General features: G+C 39.4%; 1 protein-coding gene across 1 annotated transcript in view; it reads left to right on the top strand.

Annotated features, from left to right (window-relative positions):
- Positions 1-15,987, top strand: part of slc4a3 (solute carrier family 4 member 3) — a 97,266-nt gene that overhangs the window by 19,851 nt on the left and 61,428 nt on the right. Inside the window, exon 2 of the mRNA XM_033617447.2 lies at positions 514-914. Coding sequence (XP_033473338.2) covers positions 861-914 — 54 coding nt within the window. The 5' untranslated portion in view covers positions 514-860. The remainder of the gene's footprint in view (positions 1-513; positions 915-15,987) is intronic.

The following is a 15,987-nucleotide window of genomic DNA, read 5'->3' as shown; positions in this document are numbered from 1 at the left end:
AGTGCATTCATTGTATTTACCTTCACTCTACTAAGATACCAGAAGTAGAAAACCACCTAAAATGAGCAGGAGTGGCATGGGTATAACTACAACACCCTCAGTGTTAGTGCAGACAGGGGCTCTTGTTGCATACCAACGCCCTCTGTATCCTCATGGCAGCTGATAAAAACACCATAGGGAACATATGGATCATAAGAGATGAATTTATTCATTTTAAAACACAAATACCACTATGTGGGTGGGAAGCGGCGATGAAATGCTGTGATATACAGTATGAGAGGGAGGTGTTTGGTTTATTACGTAATCTAATCTCATACTCCTTCATGTATTTACATTAAGGTAACACTCTGGTTTACATTTTATTTTGCAGATATTTAAAGGGTTACTCAAACAAGTAAAGTATTTAAGTAGAAACACAACTATCACAACTTTACGGTGTCATTCTGTGTCCTTGGTTACTGTCCAAAAGTTGCCCATATATCCCTCTAATCACCCCTGTCCACTCTCTTGCAGGTTATGCCACCGCAAGGGCTTCCTGGATCCCCAGCCGTGAAAGAGAAGGGCTGATCCCTCTCCTCCCCCAGGTTCCTGCTGCTTTGCACCCCATCTTTCCCTCCTCCTTTCTCCTGCTTACTCCCCTCTCCCAACTGCACAAACCCCATCTGACTCCTACACCTGACCTTGCCACCCCTGTCATCCTTTACATCCAGGACCATTCGTCCAGTCACATCCCTCCCCACAGCAGCTCCATACCCAGCCTCTCTGCTTAGTTTCACTCTAGCCACACCAGCCGTCTTCTCTGCAGGCGCCTGCCCTTGTCATTGAACTACTCTTCACCCACTGGCTGCACGCCAGGCCCCATGGCTACAGGAGGTCATGCCCCAGAGATAGATGTGTTGATCAACCTACAACAGGTAAGAATTAATGTGTTTCTTGCTGTTGTGCGAGGAAGATTTAAAATGTGAAAACATAACTATGGTAAAACAATAAAATCTAAAACCGTACATTACTCTGTTATTCCTTCATCCCACTCTGAATTAGTCTTGTGCAGTTCTGTTATCAAAATTTCTTAAACCTGATATGTTATAGGACTGATATGACATACAACAAACCCCACTTTAGTTTAACCCAAAGCCAGTCCGTTCTGAGCTGGAGAGATTCAGTTGCCTTTTGGACAGCAGCCCTCCCAGGAGGTTGACTATCCAGCCCGGTGCTTTGAATGACATAACCTTGTGTCAAAGCCAGCAGCTTTCAGTTTGATCTGAATTGCCCTAATTAGACCTGAGAGCTCTCCAAAGCAACCGAGTGATTAAGAACGGTGGCAGATCCCCTGTGGCAAGTAAGGTAACCTGGGCCCCTACAGTTGTGCTGTTCTGTTTGTGTATTGAGTTGGTCCTATTGTTTTCATTATTGGATTTTCCATAAACAGTGTGTTGATAAATACACTAATGGAGTGTATTCCTTGTAATATTCCTTATTCGGTTTGCTTGGCTGTCAGCAGGATCATACTGTAGAAAAACTTCTGGTCTCTGGCATCTGGCCTTGGTGGAGGTCTGTATCTTTGGCGTCTACCAGAATTCTATTGCACACTCCACTCCACTAGGTGGCGGTAGTGTGACTAGCAGGTTGCCAACCGCCAATTAGAACAAAATACGAGGAAGAAGACACAGAAAGAGAAAGAAAACACACAACACAAGACGACCACGACAACCAGACTAGACCAAACAACGACAGTAAAACAAACAATAGATGGCGCCAAAGTTCTTCTTCTCTGCTCTTCAACAGAGCTGCTACTACGGGAGATGGGAAGTACAAAATAGGCCTTTCTCTTAAAAAGAAGTGCTTTTTCAAGAGCGGCAACGCTGGAAAATAGGACAATAGCAAGAAGTGCTGTGGTGCGTCACGTCGACATGGGTTGACACGCTGCCGGTGTGGGTTTGTAAATAGAGAATAATGGGGATGTCTGTTTTGACGCGCATCGTACGGCGCCGGTGTGTTTTGGCCTTAAGAGAGCACCAGATGCAAGTATATGAATCAAAGAAATAAAATGGTGTTGTCTCGTTGTTTCATGGCAGTTACGTTCATAAGCACAAATAACAGACTCACAACTCTGCACAACCCTGCAGAATGGTGTATGGTTTATGAATTCAGCTGCAGCGCATGCTCCTTTCCTGCTTGGTTTCTCTGCTCTTTGTGTGTGTGCCTTTATACAAACAGACATGTAGACCTGCAGCTGGCATCCACAGAGCAGAGCACAGTTGCAACGTTTTTATAGACTCCTGACTTAATGCACACACCACTTCCCAAAGGTTGACACACAGAAATGTCTCAAGCAAACCAGAATAGAGGGATGATGTTTTTCTGTAGGCCACCATGGAAGCACCGCACTGGTTTCCTTGTCAAAAAGCCTGTGGGATTTTTCCATCAGATTTTGGATTATTGCCAAAAATAAGCTCTGTGGCAAACAAATATTAATCATGCCTGCACCTTTTGTTCATCAAGGTAATTTCACAAATAAACACCATTTTCATTGATATTGAAGCTTGAATGCAATCAGCAGAAGTAAAAAGCTAACATTAGGCTATACACAAATTACACTGCGGTCACATGATCAAAAGTCACCACCATAACAAGATTTTAAAGCCATGCTTGGCACGGCTTGGCTTGATGACGATCTGTAGTTTCATTTAGCCACTTGTTAGCAACTGCCTTTTTTTAAGACAAGCTTCAAAGTTCATGAATGGGGTATTCACTGAGGTATTGTATGTTGGAGAACAAAAGGTGAAAGCCACTCAAATTTGTGCTAACCACAGACCTTATTTCAGGCATCTACCCCAAAACGTATTCAAAAAAACCCACTGACTTTGAGATGAGGGAACCATGAGTTGTAAAATGCTAACTCATTGTAGGGTTTTAGGACTCATTCCTAGCACACTCTATAAGAAGAAAATAAATACAGGCGTAGGGCAGGTTCTCTGCAGATACAGACACCACTACACACTGCTAGTGGATCGTAAGTGATAATTAAGAAGGATTACTTTTGTGTGGCCGATGTCAGTTTTGGTTAACTTTGTTTTCTTAAGGCTGACACCCATTATCTGGTAACTAACTGATACATTTTTAAGATTTTTTTTTTTTTAAAAAGACGTGAAATCAAGTGGCATCCTCCGAGGCTGAAAAGTTCATCGAATGGCCACTTGAGGCTGGCTCAAAAACAGTGAAAGTCCTCACTGACCCCCATGATAAATGCCCAGATTTACAGCAGAAATAAAGGTGTTTACAGCCTGGTACAAAGAACAGTTTTGGTCTCTATGGCTTATTACAACATTCATGACAACTGTACATAGGGTGATTTTTTTTTATAACTCACCGGTTTACATTGTATTAAGGCTTAAAGTTATGCATATTGAAGGGTGGGGCTGCTTGAGTGACAGGCTGTTTGCAAGGTTTTGTCACAGTTTATGTGTCAGTTCCACCCCTCGCTCCTCCACAGCTCCAAACTCTTGTCCAAATATTGTCTCTTCTAGCTCCAAAAAAGTCCATCCCAATATGGTTATGCTGTCTTGGCTATAACAGCAAATAGAAATACATTTTAGAGACTGGATTCATACAGCAAGACCATTTGTGGTATTTAAAACCACTGGGTGCAAGAAAAATAATATGATTTGTCCTTTTCAGCTGGCAGTGCTACTTTGCATTATGGGATATAGAAGTAATGAAAGTGGAGGAGGGTTAATGGTTCATTTTAGAAAGCGACCGGCATCTTAAGAATGGAAATATGGATATGCAAATGCAGACTGCTGAGGAGTGAAGGGAGTTTGACTTTGCAGGAGAAAAACTGCTGTGCAGAAAAATATCTGAAGAGAGAAATGTGGGCAGTGTGTGTGCAGCAGATGCCAACGTTACTATGTCAGCTTGTACAATGGAGTCATTCTCAGCGAGCCAGTAAAAGAGTCCTTTATAGCTAAAGTAGGTGGCCTTTTTAGTAGGGACATTAATGCTGGCAGTGTGGCTGTAAGCTTGAGATTGAGAAGTGGAGTGAGAGAAAAAAGACTTCATAAGCTTGGTGAACAGATAGCTATGAGAGTGCTTCGCTACTGTGTTATTTCTTAAATGCAAAATCTCAAACACTTATTTCACATTTTCACACCAATCAGCTGCCAAATAGCTTGTCTATTACAGGCCAATAAGCAATGTCAGTGTATCAGGTAAAATATATATGCTAAAACACACCGTATTTATTGGATGTGATGTTTCCTGTTTCCCTAATCGAGCATTTTCCCAGCCAGATCTGGTGTTTCTAAAAGAGGCAACTGTCCTCTAACCCTAAGGCCAGTGCTGCCCTTTGAAACAGTTTGTGTATCATAAATGTCAAACAAAGGGCCTGTTTCAGTTCTTTGAAATGGCTCTATTGATATTGTTGCAATACTGTACAGGGCTGGAAAAACCACATTCATACACAGTAGTGCATGTAAAATCTGAGTGATTCTCAGCTCTACATGCATGGTGCACATAAGTTGGTACAGAAAACATGTCATGCGGAGCTGCCAACTCTCAGGCAGTGACTGTAACATGCTCTGCACTGGTGCTTCTAATGTTGTGTTCACACTGAATGCAATGCAAATTTTGAACGCTAGAATATTTTGTGTTGACTCGCTCCATATGCCCGAATAACTCACGTCATGTGCGTGAAATCACTGAATTGATGAATGAACTTCTGCCATTAAGTCCTTGGTGTCATACATACCTGGAAGATCTCAGTGCTGGTTGGCTATCATGACGCAAATTGGTCGCTGATCTTTCAACTCTCGCGAATAAGTTTATAATGTGTGTAGGAACAAAATTACTCATTACCATACCATGTAGTATTCTGCTTCCTCATGTGTATAAGGCTGCATTGTACCTGAAGTTAACTGTGTCCTTGGAGAGTTTTCATTTGTGCACGAGAAGCTTGCTTTGTAGCTGTCCTCAAGACAGTCATCAGTTAAGTGGAGGCGTCTCGTTGCCTCCCTTTTGCTGTGCACTTCTAAGTTTAATTATATTATGTGACTGAATCTGTGATTTTTGCTCAGACCTACAGAGGACACTCCAGGAGTCAAAGCTCTGACCTTTTAGCTGAAATAGATTGACTCTGTTATAACTCGTATTATTCTGTTTAATCACTTTATAAAATAACACAAAGACAGCTTCATTGATTCACTCTTTGTTTTTTCACTTCTGCAGCAACCACGTGAAACTGTGCTACTGGCTTCATTGGTGACGCTTCATTTGTGTATTTTGCGTCATTCGTGTCAGCCATCACGCTGCCTGGCGGGAATTCACTCGTGCAAATTGTTGTATTTGTGCTCAGTGTGAACACAATATTAAATGTCACTTTTGTTTTTATTATTATTTACATTTTTATTGCTTAAATTCAATAGTGAATAGAATACATTAATTTGAAAATGTGCCACTTTGTTTGGCTCAGATGCAGCTGCCTCTCTCTGCCCCTCTCTATAGCATTGCTCAATGCCCCACCCACATTGCAGTCTGATTTTTTTACATGTCACAGGTCAGTACAGAAAGCTGCCGTGCTGGGCAAAGACAAAGACAGACTGGAGCTGTTCTGGTGAGCACGTGGAGATGTGTGGCACTGAAGTAAAAAAATATATATAAATATAAAAACAAAAACACCCAGTGTTTCTGCTGGTAACGCTCTGCCAGTAGTAAGTTACTGAATGTAACTTAGGTTGTCTGAGTGCAAGGCTAGAAGTAGGGAGTGAGGAGTAGAAAAACAGTGTGGAAACAGTCTGGAGCCTGTTTTCACACAGTGAAACAAAAAGACAAGACACAGCAGCACACCACAACAGCAGCACTGTGTAAAACACTTCATTCAAGCCAGTGCTGGTCAGATATAGCTGGTCAGATATTGCTGGAAGTGCAGAGAAAAGTAGGACAAAAACACCAAATGATGCAGCAAAAAAATAAAAAATAAAATATATATATATATATATATATATATATATATATAAGTTCACAACAGAATTTAAAAGAAGTATTTGTTATTTTAGGGTTTTCAGATGAACTATAATGAGTATCTGGAATGAAAGGAGCACTGAAATGCCTTCAAGACAGAATTATTCCCTCCAGCGTCTCAACATAGAGATGAGTCACACTCGGGTCTGTGGAAAATACTGGTGTCCTGCATAGCAGAATGCTTTTTTAGCTGTTATTCAAGTAAAACAGATTAGCCTGTATTCTCATGGAGAAAAAAGCTCTGCCAACTAAGTAGGTGATGTGTCATTATGCACAGTGGGGACCATGACATCCACAGTGTGCGTAGCATATTGTGACTCTGGCTTGAAGGAAATAATAGGCTGAATGCTTGGCTACATAAGTGGACCCCTTCAATTTCCTACCCTCAATTACTTGTGCACTCTGTACTTAAAACACACACACACACACACACACAGCATCCATAGAGAGACAGACCAGCTTCTTTGCACCGTTACCTCTCATAGTTGTTCGATGCCGCTCTGGTCTATGACCAGCTTGTCTTTCTTAAAGGTGGTTTAGTGTGATGGTATGTGTGTATGGAGATTAATAAAGCAAAATCATCTGAGTCTGTGCCACCACAGGAAAATCACCAGCTGCTGCCATCTTACATCAGCTGCAGTTACTCTAACAGGTCTTAGTGGTTTGGGGCAATGTGTATGTCTCAAAGGAATACTTCACCCACAAAATGACCATTTTAATATAAATTGTCCTGCTGTGTTACCTTGAATTCTTGGGGAATTCTTACATGCGTCATGCCTGAACTGAAAAAAAACCTTTTCTATGCTGTCTTCAAAGCCAGACTCCAATACTAAGTTTTGGGAAGCACTGAGTATATGCCAGATAAATTATATTATACTGCATGAGTTGTGTAAGAGTTTGTAAAGGGATATTTTGATACAAACGTGACCTCCAATCAATCAGTAAATCAATATGTTTGCCATTTACTGTGCAGACGTTCAAGAAAAATGAAGTTCTCTTGATAAATTTAATGTAACACAGCATGTCTAAAAGATTTACAAATGGTAATTTTGTGGTTTAAGTATTCCTTAAGATAAAGATGTGCTTTCACTGAAGCAATAGGTGTTAGGTTTTGACTGTAAACTAGCCTACTTCTATATTGCCTTCAAACAGCAACATCATTTAACAAAAGTATCAAATTTAGCTCAGTAATAACTGTCAAGTTTCATAGATGAAACAATTACTTTTTGCTAGTCACCTGTTATCATCTTAAGCATGTTTACATTACATAAATTAGCCTAGTGGCTAGCAGAGTTTTATAAATGTATTTTTTTGGTACTTTTAGCACGACAAACCGAGTGCTATCTAGAAATGAATCTGATTAATAGGGGTGGGCGATATGGCCCTAAATTAATATCATGATATTGGAGGCTATTTTTGCGATAACAATATTCTTGACAATATAAAAATTAGTACAGAAAATAAAATCATGTAGGTAAATAGAATTGCAACAAAATAAGTGATGTAGTTTACATGTCACTCTAACAGTTTGACTTGAGATATTCAGTAAAAATTAAAATGATCTCTTACTTCTTTAGTTTGTAAACAACAACAGTAATTCAGATTGAAATTTAATTTTTTACAATATTAATATCACAACAAAATACAATCAACCACAAATAACACATTTAAACAGCTCCCAAATCCAAAAAATATACTCTGGTATCTATAAATCAACAGGCGATATTTTTCTCTTTTAGCAAAATCCTAAATGATTGAGTTGTTTTTTTCCCACCTGGACCTTTTTGCTCTGACATTTCTCTTCTAATCATCACGCTGTAACCTGTGACAGGCTATGCCACCATAATGATTGCACATTCACATATGTAGTTTTTTTGTTGCGCCACAAGCAGCACTTGAATTTACATTACCAAAGGTTTATAATAAAATCACTTTATGACATCGACTCCCGTGTGTGTGAGATGCTGTGCAGCTGCCGGCGGAGTCGCTGAATGAATTCCTTCTGCAGGGAGGGTGACTTGCAGTAAGTCGCTAAAAGAGTCTGAGAAGTCTGGGCCTGTTCATAAAACATTCAGGACACCACAGTATATTCCACAGTACTGAAGCTGCACCTCCTTGTTGTCTTATGTCAACAAGTTGAAATATCGCAAGTATCACAATATTAATTTTTAATTTAACATTAAGAATTATACTGGTATTATCGTGAGGGAGATGATATGGCACACCCCTACTGATAAATACAGTACAACAAAGGGCTGGACCACATAGTAAGATTAGTAGCTTAGCTAGGACTGTTGAGTCTAAAGTCAGGGTTTTCCATCCTATGAAGGTGGCTCTCTTTTAACCTGGTGGGATTGCCATGTAACTTACTATACTGCAGACCTTTTTTGTTCAGAGTTTTGGCTTGAAACCAACTCAAAAGTGCCTTTCACAGCTCCTTTAAGTAGTGTCACTCCATAGCAAATTTCAACATATGAGTGATACAGTTTCTCAGATGAGGGAATATGCTATAAATGCACTTTTTCCAGCTTGTTGAGCTGCAAGGTTATGTAAATGCCACCGAACAAAGCCATGCAATTACAGAAGCACTTTCTGTAGGCTATGTATAGCCTCACATTTTTCTTTCTTTCTTTTTTTTAAACAAGAACCTACAGTATGACAGTGATGCAAATGCAAAATCACAGGTAGCATACATCAGTAGTTTATCATATTATTAATCAGGATGACGTTTATGTAGTCCTGACGTGATCCTGAGTCTATTTTACACTGCTGTTTATAGATTGGTATTTATCACAAGTAACAGTCCATGTAAAATTCGTTTTCCTTTGTTTGTCCAAAAACTTAAGTGATTTCCACGTCTCCTTTACTGTATGACTTCAGCAGACCTAATTGCAGTTCTTGAGTGTTACATTTGAATCTGCTATATTAAATTTAAAGTTTAAGAGCTGTACAATGTGCAGCTGTCAGAAAGAAACAAAGTGGTAAAATAAATAGGCTATATTAACTTAACTATATTAACTTGTCTATATTAAATCACACAATTAGTCATTTTACATTCTCGGAACCCATCAGCTGTATTCGGCGTCTGACTTCCGGCAGACGGCGATACAGCCTCTGGGGGCAGACCCCCGATTTTTTGGCATTCCGGTTTGACTTGGGCGGAGGAGGCGAATTTCCGTTTCCGACTTCCGTTTATATATAAGTAAATATGCTGAACCATTGCGATGGATTCAGAGTTTGCAGTGACGCCAATTATGTTCTGCCTCGTTAGTTCCGACCGTTTAACCTGGCAACAACTGCAGCCGGCTCAAACGTGATTGGTCAATATCACACGGACTACAAACAGCCTACAACTGGAAACCAGGGCTCTTTCGCTCTTCTTCCGGAGGCAAGATCTCCGGGGTTTGCCTACAGAATCTACTCTACATTCACTGAATGTAGAGTCTGTATATAGAGACTAGTCATTTTATGACAGAATTCCTCTATCTCCTTAAGAGAAGCAACAGTGGTGCTTTTTACAGTCATCATTTTTAAATATTATCTAAAGGAGGAAGTAGACGGCACGTGATTGGTCAATTTTGTTTTTTATATATGGTGGTTGTTTTATGTGAACGCGCACAGAACCCGAAGACAAAAGCCTGGGTTAAAAAAGCAAGTTGATATTCAAATTCGTGCTACCTGTTATCTGACTAAGGCTTTAGGGTGATTTGAGCCAGCTCATTCAAAGAGAGCCTGGCTCTGTTGAACTGGCCTCTCGGTACAGCCCCCAGGTAAAAGGAAAAATATGTATTTTTGATTTCCCTTTAAAAGCTCAATGAAAATGCATGAGGGTTGGGTTAGAGGGTAATGGGAAAACAATACCAGAATATGGAGGGACAGTTATTTCCATTTGCATTGTATTTGTATGTTTTTGTTTTTCAAATTCTGAGGGAGATCCAAAAGTTTTGAAAGATACCAGATATATCAGAATGAATGTTGGTAAATGTGTCTCATATGATGGCCAGGAAGAATGTGCAATACTTCCATTTGACAGAATCATTCAGCTGTAAAATACATATATATATATAAGAATATTAAGTGTAGAGGTGGTGCTTCAATGATGAGCTAAAATATAAAGAATAAATATACAATAAAAATCTGCTCTACTCTGCTGAATCTGCAGATAACAAGTGTAGAGGAGCTAACTTAAGTTTTTGCGTTAGTTAGATGTTTTAGTGTATGTAGGATGAACTATATTTAAGGAAAAAGTGATTTCTTTCATTAAAAAACTGGAAAACTTTTTTTTTTTTTTTTTAAATAATGGCTCATAAACATCAGCTGCGCAGTGAAAAGGAAAGCAAAACACTGACGCTGATATTTGTTAGTTTTGATTTGTTTGTCTGGGAAGTGTGCCAGCTCCCTCAATCAAAGAGGCTGAGATGAAGGGATGAAGGGAGTGGGAAGCGGTTTTAAACATAGCTAAATAAAAAGGGCAGGAAGCAACAGAAAGCAATGTAAACTGCAGAGGCAAACACATTGATTGCATATTTTTTTAATCAACCTGAATTTACTATTTTTAATACTACACAATTATATAGTATAACGTACTGTAGCCTGAAGTCATCTGCACTGACATCTGGTTCAGCCTAAAGACAAAAACAACTCCCTTTGATTTTATTAAATTGTTGATCCACTTGTCATAAATGCATCCACATTGTCCAAAAATGCTGCTAAGCCTCTGTCACAGTCAGTGTGCAGGGTACTGTTCATCAACAGGTGGTTCCCCTTTACTGTGCATGTACTGTACATTAAACCTGCATTCACTGCTGGCCTCGACAAATGATGATTTTTTTTTTTTTTTTTAAAGTGGAAATAGGCAGTTTTTGCTTTAATTGACAATTATGAATCAATTGTTGATTGCAGAATATAATGGCTGTAGAATAATGACACTGCTGGTGTCTAGATTGGTGACCTAGTTTTCACTGTGCAATTCTGTCTGCCACTGAGTACAATTCCCCTTGAAAATGAAAGCTCAATTTACGGCATAAAAGGAAGTTTGTTGACCACTTTGCAACTATTACAGGAAGAGGATAGTGTTTCTGTTTTACCTGGTAGCTATCGGTAGCTATCCCAAGTGTACGTTCTTTGCTATCACTGTCCCTGCAGTGAAAATGGCAGATGATGGAACAACTGAAGAAACTGTGGAGACTGGGGTAGTTGCGAGGCTCTGAGGAAGACGGAAAGCGATGCAGCTGTCTCTGCGACAATGACCAAAACTGTTTTTTGCACCAGGCTGTAAAAATGTTCATTTCGGCTGCAAAGTTGGGCATTTTAACATGGTTACCAGCCTTAAGTGGACATTAGAGAAAATGCAGTTTTAGGCACTTCCTTGTTGGCTTCATTTTCCAGCCCTAGAGGTTGCTACTTGTTTTCAGTATCTTAAGATGCTAAATGCGCTCCAATGTTCACCAGTGCGTCAGTAAATTTGTATAGCTTCTGTTTGGTGCTCAGCAGGTAGTGTGAAGTGGGTTTATCTGAGATATTTCACATAAAACAGTTGTGGCTAAAATAGTGCTATGACAGAACATTAGAGCATTTAATGTGCAAGCTATAAAACCAACAAGTTGAAAGTTATTGCTGTGTAATCCCTGCCCTGTAGGGGCGGCAGTCCATAGGGACTTGGGTTGGGAACTGGAAGGTCGCTGGTTCGAGTCCCCATCCGGACCAAATATGGAGCGTGGACTGGTAGCTTGAAAGGTGCCAGTTCACCTCCTAGGCACTGCCAAGTTGCCCTGAGCAAGGCAGCGAACCTCCAACGGCTTGGGGCGCCTTGCCAGGGCGCTCTGACATCTCTCATTTTAAAGCTTATATAGCCTGTGTGCATGTGACATCAGAGCGAAAAACTTGAACTTCCCCTCTGGGATTAATAAAGTATATAGAATTAAATTAAAAATTAAATTAGAGGTGAGACTGCAAAGTTTAATTTGGTTTGTCACTACTAGGGACCACGTTACACAGTAACAGCCACTTGAAGTAACCAAAATGTCCCACCCTTTTACAATGTTCTGCAGATGTTTCTAGAGTTATTGTAGGACAGAGCTGGGCAAAACATGCAGCTCCTTCACATTTAAAAGCTGGAAATGAACTTTTTTGTCCACCTGCTACTGTGACCAGTGGATTCAATTGGAAAAAAAACAACAACAGGGGTAATGAATTGATTACCCCTGTTGTTGTTTTTTTTTTTGGACTTGTTAGTGAAACAAATTTACCAGCCATTTGTATATTTTACCAGCATTTAGCTGGTGGACGGTGCTTATTTCCAATACTAGTGGAAGGACATGACTTTTTCAGAGGTTATTACTCATGGTGAATTCAGTTTTACAATTTGCAGTTGTGGTTAATGCTTTTACTTTATGAAAACTCAAATACATGTGTATGTATCTTAACTTGGTTTATGCTCTTTTGTCTGACAGTTTATTGAGTATTGTATTGCAACAATGTTGTGTTTCCGTCTTGGCTTGAAAAGAGCTTTTCTACTCCCAAAATTGTAACTGGGGAAAAATAGGGAAACCGTATTATGTACCTTATGTGTACCCAATAAGAAATCTTTTGTAAGGTATATAATGCCTATAGTATATTTTTATGGCTGCACCATCACATCAGGAAAAATGTGGATGTCCTGTACAGTATTAACACACACATTTCTCCCAGTTTAGTTCTCAGAGTTAATATTTGGTGTTCAGACTTTTATGTAGAATAATGAGTGAGTTTTGTGGGTACTTGCTCAGCATGTGTTTGTAATGATTGATCTCTGGTGGGCTCAGCAAAATGGAAGAGACTGATTACATTGGTTAGATGGTCTGCAAGTTTATGAGTGTGTTTAGCCCACAACTATTCAGGTTCAATAGTCCAAATAGTCCAAATAGTTTCTACTGTTGGTGAATTTCTCTGCTTTACTGAGCATATTCCTAGTAACTTAAACCTGAAAATTAAACCTCGTTGATTTAAACTTGAGCCTTATTACAATCCCTAACCTCTATATGTAACCTCCTACCAGTAATCCTCACCCACCTGTAGCTTTAAATCTAATGTCTTGGACACAAATATGCCACTGATCACTACTGTGAGGGCATTTGATCCTGACAAACAAGATAACACATAACACAGACACACACAGCCTCCTCCATATTAGTCACCAGCTGATGAATATTTTAATGCTGCTCTCTGGCTCAGCATTCCATTAAATATGAAATATTAATGTTGCAGCTGAAGTTTAGCAGTTCATGAGAAAAGGTTAGACAGCAGCATGTTTTCAACTGAACAGCGGCTTGGCTCAGATGATCATGCTGTTTTAATTGAAACCTCCCCTCCCCATAATTGATTAAGTGGCCAAACCAGCCACAGAGTAGATGGATTGTGATGCATCGAATATCACTGGGTTGTTGTCGATGGTAACCCGCAGTGCTAATGCTCACTGATGAGATGAGAGCTCTTATCCAGTATTCATTAAAATAATATTAATATTAGGAGATTTCTATCTCCATGTTGGCAACACATCTTACTGAAAATGGATTATATTAATCCTTTGCGCTCCAGTGGGGTTTCACAGCATGTCAAATGATCCACTCTGTTGACTGCTGATTATTTTTTACATTTTCCTCAATTAATTGCTAAATGCCAAATGTCAGAAAGAGTCCAAGGTAATGTCATCCAATGACTTGTTTGGTCCAATAGTCCAGAACCAAAGACAGTTAGTTTACTATCAAAAAAGATTTAAAAAAAAAAATGCAAATATTCATGTTTGAGAATGTGAAGTCAATGGATGTTTGGCATTTGTGCTTAAAGGTACAGTTCACCCCAAAATCAAAAATATTAACACAACCCAATCACACTCGCCAGCCGTATCACCGTGCAGAAGGCAGCATGCATCTACTCCTAGCTCAAAAACAGACACTGATGTAATATGAGCAAAATCTCATATTACATAAGTACACATATCTGTCAGTGACAGCGTTCTGTTTGTTTCTGTATTCATGCCACACCCATGCACCTCTATGTATGGTTTAAGATTTTTTTTTTTTTATGCGCACTGCTATTTTTCACCATACCTACTGCTAGCTCACCTAGCACCTGAGTAGATGCACATTTCCTATTTCAGTAGAAAGAAAATAGTTCCTACATGAAACAGCTCACAACAAGGTCTGTGGATTATCTTCAGTAACCAGGTTGTGACTTCTGGGGACATTACTGAGTTTAATATATATATATATATATATATATATATATATATATATATATATATATATATATATATATATATATTTGATGTTTTGAGCACCACAAGCACAGCGTCATCTAGTTTCATTGTATTAAAGAGAGGGCAGACATCTCTATGACTGATATCGCCAACATTCTGCAACTCACACCAAACAATCTAGATTGATAAAAAAGCACTACAGGCAAGAGGAAAAAAGTGTGTTTTTGATTTTGGGTTGAACTCTCTCTTTAATGAATGAAAAAAAATGTTGATTCATTTTCTGTCAGCTAATTGTTTAATCAAGTAATTGTCATGGGGCAACATGTAAAGAACTTGACAAGGTAGATTTTTCTCTGACAGTCAATATTTCCATGTTTACCACAACTACTGTATGTAGAGTAACATAAATATTAGAGTTACATGAATTGCCCAAGTCTTCATATTTATAGAAAAGGCAATGCTAGATTTATTATCTCAAAGAAAGAGGCAGCAGGAAACCAAACACATCTGATACAGACAAAACAGATACTGTAGAAAATTATACTGCTTCAGTATTTCAGTATTGATATATCATATTTCTCGAGAGTTTGGTGCAATATTTTTCGCCAGGAGCAGGATGGGAGCAATCTAGTTGGAGTCTTGCAAATAGTCATCCTGCAAGATTCCCAGTTTTTGCAAAATCTAATAATGCATATTGTCTTTAGATGTATGAGAATGTCAGACTATAGTCTTTTAAAAGTATTGCAAAGTCTTCCAGTGTACAGTAGGTATGATGCTGACACCATCAGTTGGCTTGAGTCGAGCTAAAACAGGTCAGTTCACACTATTGAGTCTTGTAGCGAATCTTCGGTCTGAACTGGGCATAGGCAAACCCACCTTTGAGAGCTCCAGTTCATTCTGATTTGATGTGAATCCCTCTTATAACTGATGTACCCACAAATACGTCACATTACAGCAGCTGAAGAAGCTCTAGCCTCCCTTTCACTGTGACTTTAAGATATTTTCTATCTGACATTAGAATTTCTCATCAGACAGAATGGATGTTCCATCTGTGCTGATGAAAGCAGAGTTTCAGTGTATCCAAACACTGTCATTATAGGAGCCTGTTCTTAAACCTCTGATTGCCATTTGCGCCCCACTGTTGATAGAATGCATTGTATCTGAAATCACTGTACTCTATTGTCTGTCATCTAAATCCTTCTCACATAGTGCCTCCACCACCTGGGCATGGATTGCCCTCCTCCTGTGTCTCCCCACCCTAACTGACTTCAAAGCTGACATGAAAGAGTTTGGAGTCATGTGCACCAATGGAGCTAGAGCAAAGCAAAAGCAGGTTTAGAGGAAATCTCTTTACTGTGATATCTGCCACAGCTAAGAGTATTATTCCCTCATGCATTACATTAGGACTATTAAATTCAGAGTCTTACACTGATAAACAGTGCTCACCAGAGCAAGGTAAGGAGGGAAGAAGTCAGAGAGGTTGAAATGAAACTAGAATTGGTTCTCAGGAATATAGAGAACCTTAAGTAATGAGCAAAACTGAGCTGGCCGTCCAGTGAAAACAAGGCTTTTACCGCTTAAGTTAAAATTCTCCCTTTTATATTTGGTTTGGCTTCATCTGCCTCGGCCTTGTGGAGATAGGTAGCTCAGATCATTAAACGTATCCTGTCCCTTCATCCCACTGGTAATTAGGAGGTAATGGAGCCCTGGCTCAGAGAAATCGGAGACCACAGAGC

The sequence above is a fragment of the Epinephelus lanceolatus genome, chromosome 14, assembly GCF_041903045.1.
Source record: "Epinephelus lanceolatus isolate andai-2023 chromosome 14, ASM4190304v1, whole genome shotgun sequence".
Lineage (NCBI taxonomy): Eukaryota > Metazoa > Chordata > Actinopteri > Perciformes > Serranidae > Epinephelus > Epinephelus lanceolatus.
This window is presented reverse-complemented; position numbering and strand designations above follow the sequence as displayed.